The following is a 17,089-nucleotide window of genomic DNA, read 5'->3' on the forward strand; positions in this document are numbered from 1 at the left end:
ACTTTTTGAGTCTTTATCCTTGCATCATTCATATTTTCCTCTCCATCTCACATTTCAAAAATAAATTTAAAATCTGTTTAAATTTTTGAAAAAATTTTTAACAAATTTTAAAATTTGTTATAAAAATGGATTTTAAAATTTATTGAAGGATTTTTCAAAAGTTTTAACTACTTTTATAATTCATTAAAGATTTTTTAACGAATTTTAAAATATGTTAAAAAAAAATTATTTAACAAATTTCAAAATTGATTGAAAAAGGAAAATAAGGTATAAGATATTTTGAAGTGTAGAGAATAGTTTTAGAATTTATTGAAAAAGGAAAATAAGTTATAAGATATTTTGAAGTGTAGAGAATAGTTTTAGAATTTTTAGAAAAATATGGAGTGCAAAAAAAGAATGGAGAGTTGGTGTAGGGAGGAAATACTCTTACTTTTCAAGAGTCCATGGATCATTTTCTGAATGGCTGTACTCGTCCTGTTCATGTAAATATATACTTGATTCGGACCACTCCACACATGCCAAAACAATAACTTTTTTTTCATTAAAAGTTTGTTAGTCATAATATATTTATACATTTTAATTAAGTTCTTACATCTATCACTTACTATCCTATGAAAAGAATTATTAAAAGAATAAGAGAAGACCAAACTAATCCGTGAAAAAGAAGATATCAAATTTCTCAAACTCAAGAAGCTAAATTTTACTAAATATCAGAAGTCAAAATTTATTTGACTACTAAACATTTTAGTTAGATCATTTTAAATCAAAGACTAGTAAAAATAAAATGATCAGTACGTACCAGTTAAGTCTCATAAATTGGGTGGAAGATAAAGTAAGTGTAGTAGGTACAAACAATTAAATGGGAATTAATATGGTGAAAGGAAATTAAAGAACAAATTGGATGAATATTCTTCTGCTATCTGCCAGCTTCTATGGACATTGTACTCCTGTCAATGGAGGGTAAACTGTACGAGGATGAAGTCTTACCCGTAGACATGGCTTCTAAAAACCCTAAGCTTGTCGTGCTACTTTGAGAATCATAGTATCTGCAATCAGAGATATCAGGAAAAGGGTCATCAAAGTTTAGGTACCTAGTCACTTGTTCGATAGAAGGTCTATACTCAGCTTTGTTTTGAGCGCATAACAGACCCAATTTCAGAACCAATTCTACTTCCTCTTCCTCATAAATTGAATCTAACTTTGGATCAACCACTTCAAGAATCTGACCCAGTTGGAAATTTTCGAGAACCCAATCCACCAAGAAAAACTGATCTGATGAACCAACAGGTCTTGTTCCTGCAACCACTTCAAGAAGTAGGACCCCAAATGCGTACACATCAGAGCTTGTAGATGCTTTTCCTGTCCTAGTTAACTCCGGTGCAATATACCCTATGGTTCCAACCACACTTGTTGTGTGTGACTCTTTATCATGGCTATAAAGCCTTGCTAGGCCAAAGTCACCTAAATGAGCATTAAAGTCCCCATCAATAAGAATATTGCTAGATTTCACATCTCTATGGATCACCACTTGCTCCCATTCTTCATGCAGATACAACAGCCCAGCAGCTACACCTTTGAGAATTCTGAATCTATGATCCCAATCCAAAACAAAGCTTCTGCTGAATAGGAGAGAGTCAAGGCTCCCATTTGGAATGTAATCATAAACCAAAAGGAGATCATTCTTGTGCTTGCACCACCCTTGAAGGTTCACCAAATTCTTGTGCCTCAATCTTCCTAAGCTTTCAATCTCAGCTGCAAATTCCCTCATTCCTTTGGCTGGAGTTCTCAGGATCCTTTTAACAGCAACCTCAGTTCCTGTTCTGGGTAACACCCCTTTGTACACAGAACCAAAGCCTCCAACTCCAATTAGTTGGCTCTCTACGAACCTCTTTGTTGCTAGGTGAAGATCTCTGTATCTGAACCTGTGAGGACAATCCATTTCCCAGTCCTCAAGAGTTTCAAATACCATGTATCTCTTATAGAGTGTCACATAAAGAAAAAGGCACAACAAGATAAATGTCAAAGCAGACAACATGCCAATTATAACCTTGATCCAAGGAAAAGACTGTGAGTGTTTCTCCTTTGGTGGTGGCTTTGGAAGTAGTGCATAATCTAATGGAGGGGCAATCCCATTCAATGCAAAACTCCACCCCAGAATATAATGAGCACTTGCTTTCCTCTTACCTGTTGATGCAGAGAAACCAAAAAACATGCTCTCCTTCATGACAGATTTGATGTCAACAGCCTCAGATATAAGAGGTTTGCTTGGTTTTGGTTCCAAATAAGGGGATATTGTGAGATTCAGTATTTCTGTTTCACCATCATATTCAATCCAAACACAAACAGCGTCAGCCTTCTCCATGTTGAACTCTTCCTTTTTGCCATCTACAAAGTAAGCAGCAGGCTCGGATATATTTGAGGACATACCATTTTTGTTCACCCCAACATGGTTTCCTACAGTGTCAGTGGCATCTTTGTAGCCATTAACTGTATCAAACTCAACCACTAAGATGTGATTTGAGGATTTCATATCATTGGAGGAGTTGAAAAGACCAAGAAGATGGCCACCTTCAGCTTGTGGGAATCGTGTTGAAGGAGCTATTGTGAAGGCAAGACCAAAGCCACCAGGACCAGCGCTTGGTGACACAATTGAGAAAACAAAGCATGTACTGAAGGAGAAAACCTTTGGCTGGACTGAAGCAGTTTTGTGAAGTATTTTGATGGATTCGTTGTAGAATGCATGGCCAACAATATTGTTTTCTCTTCTTGTAAGCTCAAGTCTACCTTGGTTGTCAATCTTTGCTTTCTCTTCACGGGTGATATTGCTTTCATTGAAGCCATGGAATGTGAAGGAAAAAGCAGTGGAAGAAACAAGCAGAAAGAGAAAGATGAGGAGGCCAAAGAGAGTTTTTGGAGCCATTTGAGAATTTTGATGTCAAAAAATGTATGCCAAGCATATACTTATAGGTTCAAAGCAAGTGGACAAGGTCAAGAAAGAAAAGTATGTATAAATGCCAAATAACATGTAAGTGAGTGATATGATACATCAGAGAACAAGTAAAACCATTATTATCATTTGTGGTGTAGAAGAAAGTGGTTGGAAATGGGGCTGAAATTTCTCTGCCATAAATTTCATGACAACTGAACTTTGAAGTCTTCTTCGATTAGAAATTATCAGTGATTCTGCAAGAGACCGCAATTGACATACATATTTTCGTTTTGGTTGCTTGCGCGAACATAATGCTTCACATGTGCACAAACATGACAAGAAAAAAATTCTATCTCCTAAGAGTAACAGTCTGAGAAACGTGTATACCATCGGGTTTTTGTTGTTTAAACTAAAAGACAAAAATGTTAAAAATAAAAAAGTATTATTTAATATAAATTTGTTTACAATAAAAGCGTAAGATGTAAGATAATTAGTAGTGTTTGTTAATAAAAATACTTTTATACGATAATAATATGCTTTTTTAAATTAATTTACTAAATTGAAAAATATTTTCTTTATATTTATTATATTATTTATAAAAAAAATTTATAATTTATTTTATATATTTTTATTTTTATTTTTATTTTCTTAATGAAATATTTAACGATGGTGTATATAATATGAGAAATAATTTTTGTAACATTCCAAAAATACAGTCTAAAATTATATAATAGAATAATCACATTTAATAATATTACAGCTGAGTCTTACATATAGAGAAGTAAACTTGTGGCTGAACGACCTTATAGAAAGAACTAGAAAACTAAAATCGAACAACATAAGCAAACCCCGACCGAACGGTCCTACCAAAAGAAGAGGGAAAAGATGATCGAACGATCATCTTAAAACTAAGCTAATAAACTGACCGAACGATTCTATTCGTTCGGTCTTAACTTCTACCTCAACTAAATTCTCTTCTTCCAACGCTTCTTCTAGCAGCTCGTCTCCTAATGCTCACATCCACATGGATGATCATTGCAACAGAAGGACAACTGATCGTACAAAACAGACAAGACAGGAAACATAGGGTAAGCTTATGTAATCTAATTCATGTACAAACATATATTTCACACAATCAAAACCAAACAAGATAATTCATCACCCGCTCATGCAAAGCCTAATATTAGACTGACTGTCCGGATTGTATGAAGTCTGTGTAGCTACGACGTTCGTGCACCCGGGTGATGTAGTAACTGGGATACCCTCAACAGTTGCCACCCGAGGTTAGTCCTATCTGTCCAAATTAACCATAAGGACTAGGACCTCCTGCCGTTCCCATACATGACTTACTCTTCTCTACGTGAGAATGAGTAATCACGGAACATCAGGATGAACCGCCAGCTTAGCATGCCCACATTCATACTTTACCAAATTTCAATATTCATTCATGAGATATTCCTCCCTGGAATACTCGTTCATAATCATGCTCATTTCATATACATCATATTCCATCATCTTCCATTTTCAAACTTCACTTTTATCTAAGATCACTTAAGTTACCAAATACCGAACGTACAACTTTAACCCTTAACGAGACCGATCACTTGGACTGAGACCGAAAGGTTTCCCAGTTCCAGAATAGATCAAAACCGAGGGAGAATTACCATCGGGATTGGGAAGAGACCAAGTTCAATAATATTTCTCAAGATTTAAAAGGATCGAGCGTTATTTACAAAGTGAGTCAATTTGATGAACTGACCCATGAGAGTTAGACTAAACACCTTAAAGCCTAGATCGAGTACTAAGACTCTAGGCCGAAACCAATGGAAACAGACACTATAATACATTCAAATAATAGTACTTAAAAGAATCATATGAAGAAACCGAACTCTTATAAATACTTAGCTTATTTATAAATTTATCCTCAAGAAAACCGAATGTCAGTCAAAGATCGAGCACGGTAGAGAATGAACACTATTGAGTTTAGACGAACGTTATTTTCATCAAGGTAGATTATAGAAAAGAGAATGAGCGCTTGGTGTAAGACCCAACACTAAATAGTACGAGCGCTTGGTGAAAGACCTAGCTCTAAATCGTACGAGCGCTTAGTGAAAGACCTAGCATTAAATAATACGAGCGCTTGGTGAAAGACCTACCATTAAATAATACGAGCGCTTGGTAAAAGACCTAGCACAGAATAGTACGAGCGCTTGGTGAATATAGGATATCATTTGACCAATGTTCAAGAACGAACGGACATACTACTACACAGATATACTTGAATTTATATTAAACGACCAAGGAAAGGATATCCTTGGTGGAACGTCTGTACACAAATTGTACTAGACAAAGACGCTCGTCCTCAACATAAATTCTTTCCAAATGAAAGAATCCAGTTCTAAATGAGTCCCCTATAAAAGCCGAACGGTCAAAGAGCATTCAGTAACGAACACACATTATCTTAGGGAAATTTCATACTTAGAAATCATTTATCTCAATTCATTTCTCAACATTTATCTACATAATTTCATATATCCACATCATAGTAAATTCACATACTTCATACATCAGAACATAGCACAATCATATTTCATTTTAATTCATCAACTCAACAAACGTTCATACAATACAAGCAACATACAAATTAAATTATATAAGCTTCCCTTACCTCTAAGTGTGACCGAACGTTCACAGATAGGATTACTGATTCACCTCTACGAATCCTTCTACACTCAACGCTCAACAGTTCTTCAAAACTAAACCAAGTAAAATCAAACATTATCAGAACTACGAATTTTTAGAAGAGTAAACCATACATGAAACCAGAACTTGGTTTGCATGTCCAGAAAACCGCACGGCTGAGTGAAAAAAAGAACTTACCAGCTTAGCTTCACAAACCGATCGGTTCAGTTGAAAATTCTTGACACCGGGAGAGTGAAAATGGTGCCTGAGTGACGATCAGAGGAAGAAACGATGAGGCTTTCTTAGAGAGAGATGAAGGAGATGTAGAGAGAAGAAGGAGAAAAATGGGATTTTTCAGAATCTGGGGAAGAAGGGTGCATGCAGAGAGAGTGGCGTGAATTTCTGAAAATCAAAGTTTTCCTTCCAATGTCAAAAACGAACGTCCACTCAGCTGCTAACACCTGCCTTCACCCATCTGAATGTCGAACCCTTCGCTTGACACATGAAATCCACTAAAACGGCACGTGCATGGATTTGAGTGATTCTGACAATTTTAATAAAAAATAGAAAATAAATTATAATTTTTGTTCTGTACTTATCAAAATAATAAAAATTTTAATTACAAAACTTTTTAATTGACTTTTTTCTCTCGCTGTCGTTTTTTCCATTTAAACGAAACTTTTTGGGTTAAAAGAATTGACTTTTTTGTCTAAATTTATTAAGATTGACTTATTTTGATTTATAATTTAAACCAATTTAATTTGACATTTAACATTAATCTTTTATTTGAGTGAACTCATCTTAATCATTGATCGAAACTCAAAATCTCGTATTTAAGAATTAATGAAAATTTTATAGTAAAATCAAACTTACTTTTCCCTATAATCCTAACCATTTTAAGAAGAGCTTTTGGTGACCAGAACTTTTTCAGATCCCTTATTTTATGGGCAAATAACATAGGGATCTTTTTAAGATGATATTGAGCTTGGTCAAATTTACATCATGTATCACATAGAATTAAAATTAAGTTTCCTATGCTTGAGGAATTAGTATATCCATAGAACTGAACTGTTTATATTACATTTTATTTTTACTGTGTGTTGTTTGCGCCTTATTTTTGTGTGCATTCTTTTGTATCCTTTTCATTTATACTTCTAACTTTTACAGAGAAATTGTAAATATATGATTAATTTCAACTTGAGTAATGACCTAATGACCTCAGAAAAATAGAATCTTGCAGAAACAATTTTTTTTTCAATTTTTCGAATTTAATTTTATAGAAAAAATATTTTATTACTTAATTATAAATTATTATAAATAATAAGTATTTTATATGTTTATAATAAATATATTAACCAATTAAAAATATTTAAATATTATTAATTTATTAATGGTGTAAGAACATTATTAAAAAACTTAACTCTTGATAAAAATAAGTACAGGTTTCATTTATGTAAAACCCACCACCATGTTTTGTGTCCTTTTATTTATTTTGTATATAAATGAACAATTGTATAGTTTGAGTGAATAACATAATATGTATTAATATATATATATATATATATATATATATATATATTATTTTATTTTATTTTTATTTTCTACACAAGATTAAAAAAATGTATGTATATTTTGTTTGCATTAAATAAAATCAAAGTGCGTAAAAGTCCACTCAAATGCAATAATTAGAGTTATTTTTCACAAACTTAAAAATAAGTTTATAACAAATTGATAACAATATTTATCTATTTAACACTACTAAATTATAACAATTTTAGGATTGTCAACTGTGAGACCCTTAATAATTAGCTTAAGTTAATCCTGACATCTCACCCTTAATGCTTGCCACCTCATTCCCAGCCATTTAAAACCCACTTCCTAATCTGATCACAATTATGTCTGACGTGCACGAAGCACCACGCTCATCATTCTCTGAAACATTAAAACGCACTAAACTCTGCATGCACACACGCCACTTGTCACGTTGGAATCTTCTAAATCAGAGTTTGGTGTGCATGTGGCAACCTGTGACACGTTCTTCCAATTGAACGTTGGTTTAACAAAACCAGACTTTTCGAAAACTCTCTCTCACTTGCACGAACTCATCTTCAACCTCTGAACTCACCCTTTCATCTTCTCCAACTTCTCTCTAAAAACCCTAAACTTCTCTCTACTGTAATCCTTACGTTTCTTCTCCAATCACGTTTTCAGCACCGTAGGAACACCCACTGCACTAAGAGCTATCCATTGGACCGAACAGCTTCAAAGACTGACACTGGTAAGTCCCTTTCGTAGTTCGTCCTTAGGTTCTGGAAAAATAGAGTTTTAGTTGCATGCAAACTGGTATTCTAAGTGTTCTGTAATCTGTGGTTAGATTTGGTTCTGGAAGAGTCAAGAATCCTAAGCAAAACGTAGTTGGACGAAGCCATTTTTATACATCTAGAACAAGCTTGAATTTCAATCCGGGTAAGGGAAGCTTATATGTTTAATTTATACTGTATGTTGAATGATCTGAGTTGCATGAATGAAGAATATAAGATTTGAGTTGTATGGATGATCACTGTTATTGTGCATGTATGAATTTCATGAAGTTGAGCTGTTATGAATGGTTACTGAGATCTGATATGAATTCTGGTTTTGATTGATCTGTTATGGATGAACACTGACTTTTATGTATGATATATGTTGTTGATCTTGATTAAAAAGCATGTTGAATTGATTATGTATGAATGGAGTATGTTTATGATATATTTGGAAGGATTTGGATATTGAAACTGTATGATAATGATGTTGAAGGTGAATTAAATCTGGAATGAATGTTATAAAGTTGGAAAAAATGAAATCTGGAAAATTCTGTTAAGTTTGAGAAATCTGGAATTTTAATCTTCCCTTTTATGAATGACGCTCGTCACTGTACGGTCATAGACCGTTCGGTTTTTCATTAAAATAACTTAGTTGGAATTCGTTCATTTGGAATGAATTCTGCTCGAGAACGAGCGTCCCCAATTTAGTGAATGAGCGTTCGTTTCAGCTCAGTTTAGATAAATATTTGAAACTTTATAAATACGTGACGTTCGGCCTCATGTCGAGCGTTCGTCCTTAATGTCGTTCGGCCTTATGTCGAACGATCGTTCTATAGAGCGTTCGCCCTTATACTGAACGTTCGTCTGAATTGGCGTTCGGTCTTATACCGAAGCGTTCGTCCTAAATAGCGCTCGGTTTGTATCCAGCGTTCGTTCTGATTTGTGCTCGGTCATTGACCTAGCGTTCGTCCAAAGCAGGGTTCGGTTTCAAACTGAACGCTCGTCCTTATTATTGAATTCTGAGCGAACGTAATTGACGTTCGTCCAAAGTAAATTTCTGAACGTTCGTTCATTTACAGTAAGAGTTGTTTTCTGTACTTTAACTTCTCTGGTTATTTATCTAAGCTATTCTTTATCTAAGTTATTCTGTAAGATATTTATTCTCTTAATTCAACCTAAAGTCTTTGTACTCAATATTTTCTAAGTATTACTCTGATTTTCTAAACTCAATCCCATTTAAACTATTTTAGTATTCTTAACGTCCGTAAGTGGACTATAGTTCGTTTCTTTTGTTCAGAAGCGTGAAGTCAAATGCACTGTAATAAGTTCGTTCTTATTTGATTAAAGGATGCCTGTTGTTAATATATGAGAATGGAACAGAGAATGAGAATGTGAATAAAGGGAACTTGTTATTATGGGAGAATGATACTTTGAAAGAATTATTGGAAATGGATTTTAACGAGCGTTCCAAGGAGGAACGTCTCAGATGTGTGAAATATTGAATGGTAAAGTATGAACCTGGATAAGTTAAGCCTCGCAGTCCATCCTGATATTCCGTGATACGCCTCTTCAAGTAGAAGGGGGTATTCATGCGTGGGAATGGCAGGAGACCCTAGTCCATTGAGTACTTCGGGCAGATAGGGTTAACCTCGAGTGGCAGCTGGGGAATGATCAGTTACTACACCACTCGGGTGCAAGGACGCTTGTAACTACATGGTTCATACAGTCCGGACGGTCTGTCTTATATTACATTTTTCTATGATTATTATTTGATGAATCACATGCTGTATGTGTGTTTTGAAATGTAACTGTATGTGTTGATTGTATAAATTAAATATTATAAGCTTACCCTTGCATTTCCATTGTGTTGTCTCTTGTATATGTACGTCCGTCTTGTCAAATGCAATGATCATCCGTTGTGGATGTGAGCAGATGGTGGTGCATCCCTTGAAGCAATGCTGGAAGAAGAAAATTTGGACGACTCCAATCTGGTTGAAGTTGAAGTAAAGGTCGAGCCTTAGAGTGCTCGTTTGATTTTAGGCTGTATATGTTAGCGTAGTTATAACATTCGGCCACCTATTTTGTAAGGCCGTTCGTCTTAATCATCTCTGCTTGTATTTTGGTAAACGTTAGTTTATATATTTAAGAGCGTTCACTCTTGGTTTCATTGTATGCGTTTACACGCGTCCTCTGTACTGATGCCGTTAGGCTTTTCAATCCAGTTTTAATGTAAAGACTGTTTGTGATTACTGTTAATTGTAATTAATTCTGAATTATAGTGATTACTGTATTTTGGGATGTTACAATAGTGGTATCAGAGCAGTTTTGTTCTAATAAAGGACACTGTAGGGTTATGAGTGCACTGTGTTTTTGCTGTGTGCTTGTTGCATGTTTAATGAGTTATTATCGTTTAACTCTTGGACATAACTAATGCTCGTTTGTTTTTCTCTGCATCCAGAGAACAAATGGTACCTAGACTTCCTCCTCCTCCTCAACCGAATGAGTCCGAGACGTCCAGCAATGCTAGATTGTTGGAAACCGTGGTGGAAAGACTGCATCAACAGAACACCACGTTGCTGGAGCAAAACGCCACCTTGATGCAGCAAAACCAAGCTGCTATGCAAGGTTTGGAGGCCTCGCGTGTCAATTCTGAAAACACGCAAAGGCAGTTGATGGAGATCTTGGCTGCAACTAGAGGTGCGCCTGGAGCATCTTCTTCAAACGCTGCTCAACCAAATGCTGAATGGAGTTTGGAGAGTTTTCTCCAGCACCATCCGTCCAAATTCAGTGGCAAGTGTCTTCCGGACGAGGCTGATCAATGGTTGAGGGACATGGAGAGGATTTTTAACGCCAAAAGGTGTCCGGATGAGAACAGGTTGGCGTATACAGAATACTTATTAACTGGAGAAGCAAGCCATTGGTGGGCGAGCACAAGGGCCATACTGGTAGACGCTCAACGCCCTATTACTTGGGAAGTGTTCCGTAATAAATTTTATGAGGAATATTTCCCTGACAGCGTAAAGTTTGCAAAGGAGGTGGAGTTTTTACAACTGGTTCAAGGTGGAATGTCTGTATCAGAATACACCAATAAGTTTAAACACCTTGTCCGATTCAATACAATGGCCACTAGTGAGGAGTGGCAGTGCAGAAAATTTGAGAATGGTCTACGCAGTGATCTGAAGGTTGTGATTTCCAGTTTATGCATCCGAACGTTCCCTGCCATGGTGGAGAGGGCTAAGGTACTGGAAAAGAATTTGGCAGAGGTGGAACGGTATAAGAAACAGCAAACAGTAAGGGGGCCAATTGTCTCAAGGGGGAATGTGAATCAGAGAGGATCCCCTTACGCTCGTCCAGCAGCCAACACAAGTGGATCTCAAGCCTTGATTCCTGCTGGACAGTCTGGGCAGCAAGGCAGTGTTGTGTGCTACAAGTGTGGAGGACCCCATTATCGTTCTTCATGCCCTCAACTGGTGGGAGTAAAATATTGCACTCGGTGTAGGCGAAATGGCCATCTGGAGAATGAGTGTAATATGGGCGGACGCGCAGTGATGAGGCCGCCAAACGCAGGAAGAAATCAGCAAGGAAGGGGTGGTCGAGCCCAAGCTACTGGGCGTGTGTACGCAATTACTGGTGCGGAAGCAGCAAGTTCAGGTACACTTATCACCAGTACTTGCTTGTTATATGGAATGCAATGTTGTGTGCTGTTTGATTCGGGGGCAACACACTCCTTCATATCGAAGGCGTGCGTTGATAAGTTGGGAATAGCTGTGAGCAAGATGAATTTTGATTTGATGGTGTCAACACCAGCTGCGGGTGAAGTTAGGACGTCTACCATGTGTGTTAGATGCCCTATTGAGATAGGAGGACGTAAGTACAAGGTGAATCTTATCTGTTTGCCTCTTAAAGACTTAGAAATAATTTTGGGAATGGATTGGCTAAATATCAATCGCATTCTCATAGATTGTGGCAAGAAGGAGTTAGTATTTCCTGAAGAAGATGAGGAATGCTTGGGTGTGACACTCGGCCAGTTAAAGGAAGACATTATGGAAGGCGCGGCTTGTTTCCTCATCATGACGCATGAGGACCAAGAGCTGGGAAATTTGAAGCAAGAACGAACGTCCATTTTGGAGGAGTTTCAGGACGTTTTTCCAGAGGAAATACCTGGGTTACCTCCTGCTAGAGAAGTTGAATTCACCATCGACTTGGTAACCACGGCAGCCCCTATATCAGTTCAACCATACCGTATGGCGCCTGCAGAGTTGGTTGAACTCAAGAAGCAGATTGAAGAACTCATGGAGAAGCAATTCATCAGGCCAAGTGTATCACCTTGGGGAGCGCCTGTACTCCTAGTGAAGAAGAAGGATGGCAGCTCTCGGTTATGTATAGACTACAGACAATTAAACAGGCTGACCATCAAGAATAAATACCCGTTGCCAAGGATTGATGACTTGTTGGATCAACTGCATGGGGCAACAGTGTTTTCTAAGATTGATCTGCGTTCAGGATATCACCAAATCAGGGTGAAGGAGGATGACATTCAGAAAACAGCATTCAGGTCTCGTTATGGACACTACGAGTACGTGGTGATGCCATTTGGAGTAACGAACGCTCCTGCAGTGTTCATGGATTATATGAACCGTATTTTGAGGCCATATTTGGACAAGTTTGTGGTTGTTTTTATAGATGATATTCTCATCTACTCCAAGACCAATGATGAACATGAAGAACACTTGAGGGCAGTGCTGAGCGTGTTGAGGGAGAAGGAGTTGTATGCCAAACTGTCCAAGTGTGAATTTTGGATGAAGGAGGTGCAGTTTTTGGGCCATGTAGTCTCGGCTGGAGGTATTTCAGTGGATCCAGCTAAGGTGCGTGCAGTGTTGGAATGGAAGAGTCCTCGTTCAGTCACAGAAGTAAGAAGTTTCGTTGGTCTTGCGGGCTACTATAGGCGTTTTATTGAAGGATTTTCTAAGATAGTAGCACCCTTGACTCAGCTCACCAGGAAAGACCAACCGTTTGCGTGGACTGATTTATGTGAAGAACGTTTTCAAGAATTGAAGAATAAATTGACGAGCGCTCCAGTGCTAATTATTCCAGACACGTCCAAGCCTTTTGAAGTCTACTGTGACGCGTCTCATCAAGGGTTGGGCTGTGTACTGATGCAGGAGAAACGAGCAGTAGCTTACGCATCTCGTCAATTGAAAATTCATGAGAGGAACTACTCCACACACGACCTGGAACTGGCAGCGGTTGTGTTTGCATTGAAGATTTGGAGGCATTACCTATACGGATCCACATTCCAAGTCTTCAGTGACCACAAGAGCCTCAAGTATTTATTTGATCAAAAGGAATTGAACATGAGGCAGAGGCGTTGGTTGGAATTTCTGAAAGACTATGAGTTTGAGCTGTTGTATCATCCTGGGAAGGCCAATGTGGTGGCGGACGCACTAAGCAGGAAGGCAGTGCATGTCTCGGCTTTGATGGTGAAAGAGTTAAGCTTAGTGGAGAGCTTTAGGGATTTAAGGTTGCAGTTTGAGTTAGAACCGAACAGCATCAAGTGCTGCAACCTTAGAATATCAAGTAATGTGTTTGATCGTATCTGGATGAAGCAACGTGAGGATGAAGAATTGGTGAAGATCTTTGATGCACTCGGTACAGACAAAGCTAAGGAGTTTAATGCTGGAACAGATGGTATGTTACGTTACCTTGGTAGGACGTGCATTCCCAACGATGGCGAGCTGAAGCGGATTATTTTGGAGGAAGCTCATCACAGTCGTCTTAGCATGCACCCTGGCATGACTAAGATGTATCAAGACCTACGAAAATCGTTTTGGTGGCCTGGAATGAAGAGTGATGTTGCACGCTTTGTGGCATCTTGCTTGACCTGTCAACGTGCAAAGGCTGAACACCAACGTCCAGGAGGGTTGCTTCAATCACTGGAAATTCCAGAATGGAAGTGGGACAGCATCTCCATGGATTTTGTGACTCACCTGCCACGAACAGTGAGGAATCATGACTCAATTTGGGTGATCGTGGACAGACTAACGAAGAGCGCTCACTTCCTACCAGTGAATTTGAAGATGTCAATGACGAATTTGGCTAAGTTGTATATCAAGGAGATCGTTCGTCTTCATGGAGTGCCCTCAAGCATCATTTCTGACCGAGACACGAGATTTACATCTCGGTTTTGGCAATCACTGCAAGGCGAATTGGGAAGCAAGCTGCAGATGAGTTCAGCATATCATCCGCAAACTGACGGCCAATCTGAACGTACCATCCAGACACTAGAAGATTTATTGAGGACGTGCGTCCTAGACCACTTAGGCGCATGGGATGAGGTCTTGCCACTGGTGGAGTTCACGTACAACAATAGTTTCCAATCTAGCATTGGAATGGCGCCGTTTGAAGCTCTCTATGGGAGGAAGTGCAGAACGCCACTTTGCTGGTTCCAGGAAGGGGAGAACGTAATAACTGGACCTGAACTCATCCAGCAAACAACCGAGAAGGTTAAATTGATCCAAGACAGATTGAAGACGTCCCTGAGCAGGCAGAAATCTTATGCGGATAGAAGAAGGAGGCCTTTGGAGTTTGCTGCAGGAGATCACGTATTCTTGAGACTGAATCCAATCACTGGAGTGGGAAGAGTTGTTCGTCCAAAGAAGCTGTCTCCCAAGTTCATAGGACCGTATCAGATTTTAAAGAAGATTGGACCAGTAGCCTATGAACTCGCGTTACCTCCTCAATTATCAAATTTACATCCGGTCTTCCATGTGTCTCAGCTTAGGAGATACATATCTAATCCTTCTCATGTCTTGGAGCTGGAAAACATCCAACTACGCCAAGACAGAACATTGGAGCTACAGCCAGTCCGCATTGAAGATGAACGCACCAAGCTGCATAAAGGAAAAGACATTCGTTTGGTGAAGATAGTGTGGGATGCTAAGACTGGAGATTCAACGTGGGAAGTGGAGAGTGCAATGAAGGACTTGTATCCGCACTTATTCACGGGTAAGTTATAAATTTTCGAGGACGAAAATTTTTGTAGTTAGGGAGAATGTGAGACCCTTAATAATTAGCTTAAGTTAATCCTGACATCTCACCCTTAATGCTTGCCACCTCATTCCCAGCCATTTAAAACCCACTTCCTAATCTGATCACAATTCTGTCTGACGTGCACGAAGCACCACGCTCATCATTCTCTGAAACATTAAAACGCACTAAACTCTGCATGCACACACGCCACTTGTCACGTTGGAATCTTCTAAATCAGAGTTTGGTGTGCATGTGGCAACCTGTGACACGTTCTTCCAATTGAACGTTGGTTTAACAAAACCAGACTTTTCGAAAACTCTCTCTCACTTGCACGAACTCATCTTCAACCTCTGAACTCACCCTTTCATCTTCTCCAACTTCTCTCTAAAAACCCTAAACTTCTCTCTACTGTAATCCTTACGTTTCTTCTCCAATCACGTTTTCAGCACCGTAGGAACACCCACTGCACTAAGAGCTATCCATTGGACCGAACAGCTTCAAAGACTGACACTGGTAAGTCCCTTTCGTAGTTCGTCCTTAGGTTCTGGAAAAATAGAGTTTTAGTTGCATGCAAACTGGTATTCTAAGTGTTCTGTAATCTGTGGTTAGATTTGGTTCTGGAAGAGTCAAGAATCCTAAGCAAAACGTAGTTGGACGAAGCCATTTTTATACATCTAGAACAAGCTTGAATTTCAATCCGGGTAAGGGAAGCTTATATGTTTAATTTATACTGTATGTTGAATGATCTGAGTTGCATGAATGAAGAATATAAGATTTGAGTTGTATGGATGATCACTGTTATTGTGCATGTATGAATTTCATGAAGTTGAGCTGTTATGAATGGTTACTGAGATCTGATATGAATTCTGGTTTTGATTGATCTGTTATGGATGAACACTGACTTTTATGTATGATATATGTTGTTGATCTTGATTAAAAAGCATGTTGAATTGATTATGTATGAATGGAGTATGTTTATGATATATTTGGAAGGATTTGGATATTGAAACTGTATGATAATGATGTTGAAGGTGAATTAAATCTGGAATGAATGTTATAAAGTTGGAAAAAATGAAATCTGGAAAATTCTGTTAAGTTTGAGAAATCTGGAATTTTAATCTTCCCTTTTATGAATGACGCTCGTCACTGTACGGTCATAGACCGTTCGGTTTTTCATTAAAATAACTTAGTTGGAATTCGTTCATTTGGAATGAATTCTGCTCGAGAACGAGCGTCCCCAATTTAGTGAATGAGCGTTCGTTTCAGCTCAGTTTAGATAAATATTTGAAACTTTATAAATACGTGACGTTCGGCCTCATGTCGAGCGTTCGTCCTTAATGTCGTTCGGCCTTATGTCGAACGATCGTTCTATAGAGCGTTCGCCCTTATACTGAACGTTCGTCTGAATTGGCGTTCGGTCTTATACCGAAGCGTTCGTCCTAAATAGCGCTCGGTTTGTATCCAGCGTTCGTTCTGATTTGTGCTCGGTCATTGACCTAGCGTTCGTCCAAAGCAGGGTTCGGTTTCAAACTGAACGCTCGTCCTTATTATTGAATTCTGAGCGAACGTAATTGACGTTCGTCCAAAGTAAATTTCTGAACGTTCGTTCATTTACAGTAAGAGTTGTTTTCTGTACTTTAACTTCTCTGGTTATTTATCTAAGCTATTCTTTATCTAAGTTATTCTGTAAGATATTTATTCTCTTAATTCAACCTAAAGTCTTTGTACTCAATATTTTCTAAGTATTACTCTGATTTTCTAAACTCAATCCCATTTAAACTATTTTAGTATTCTTAACGTCCGTAAGTGGACTATAGTTCGTTTCTTTTGTTCAGAAGCGTGAAGTCAAATGCACTGTAATAAGTTCGTTCTTATTTGATTAAAGGATGCCTGTTGTTAATATATGAGAATGGAACAGAGAATGAGAATGTGAATAAAGGGAACTTGTTATTATGGGAGAATGATACTTTGAAAGAATTATTGGAAATGGATTTTAACGAGCGTTCCAAGGAGGAACGTCTCAGATGTGTGAAATATTGAATGGTAAAGTATGAACCTGGATAAGTTAAGCCTCGCAGTCCATCCTGATATTCCGTGATACGCCTCTTCAAGTAGAAGGGGGTATTCATGCGTGGGAATGGCAGGA

General features: G+C 38.1%; 1 protein-coding gene and 1 pseudogene across 1 annotated transcript; one reads left to right on the forward strand and one right to left on the reverse strand.

Annotated features, from left to right (window-relative positions):
* Window positions 1-776: 776 nt before the first annotated feature.
* Window positions 777-2,942, reverse strand: LOC124828609 (putative L-type lectin-domain containing receptor kinase VI.1 pseudogene; annotated as a pseudogene).
* Window positions 2,943-11,135: 8,193 nt separating this feature from the next.
* Window positions 11,136-14,930, forward strand: LOC148190846 (uncharacterized). The gene is made up of 5 exons (XM_088101194.1): window positions 11,136-11,565; window positions 11,875-12,254; window positions 12,720-12,824; window positions 13,278-13,602; window positions 14,629-14,930. Exons 1-5 carry the CDS (start codon window positions 11,136-11,138, stop codon window positions 14,928-14,930), a joined length of 1,542 nt encoding a protein of 513 aa, XP_087957320.1.
* The last annotated feature ends 2,159 nt before the right edge of the window (window positions 14,931-17,089 follow it).

This window comes from Vigna umbellata, chromosome 11, assembly GCF_029865625.1.
Source record: "Vigna umbellata cultivar VRB3 chromosome 11, Vumbellata_1.0, whole genome shotgun sequence".
Taxonomy (NCBI): domain Eukaryota; kingdom Viridiplantae; phylum Streptophyta; class Magnoliopsida; order Fabales; family Fabaceae; genus Vigna; species Vigna umbellata.

What these genes read in the sequence shown, in the direction of transcription:
- LOC148190846 (XM_088101194.1), top strand. Translation starts at nt 11,136, where the DNA reads ATGGTGGAGAGGGCTAAGGTACTGGAAAAGAATTTGGCAGAGGTGGAA. An exon ending in TGCGGAAGCAGCAAGTTCAG is followed by an intron (nt 11,566 to 11,874) that starts GTACACTTATCA and finishes GCATTCTCATAG; the next exon opens with ATTGTGGCAAGAAGGAGTTA. An exon ending in GTCCTCGTTCAGTCACAGAA is followed by an intron (nt 12,825 to 13,277) that starts GTAAGAAGTTTC and finishes AACATGAGGCAG; the next exon opens with AGGCGTTGGTTGGAATTTCT.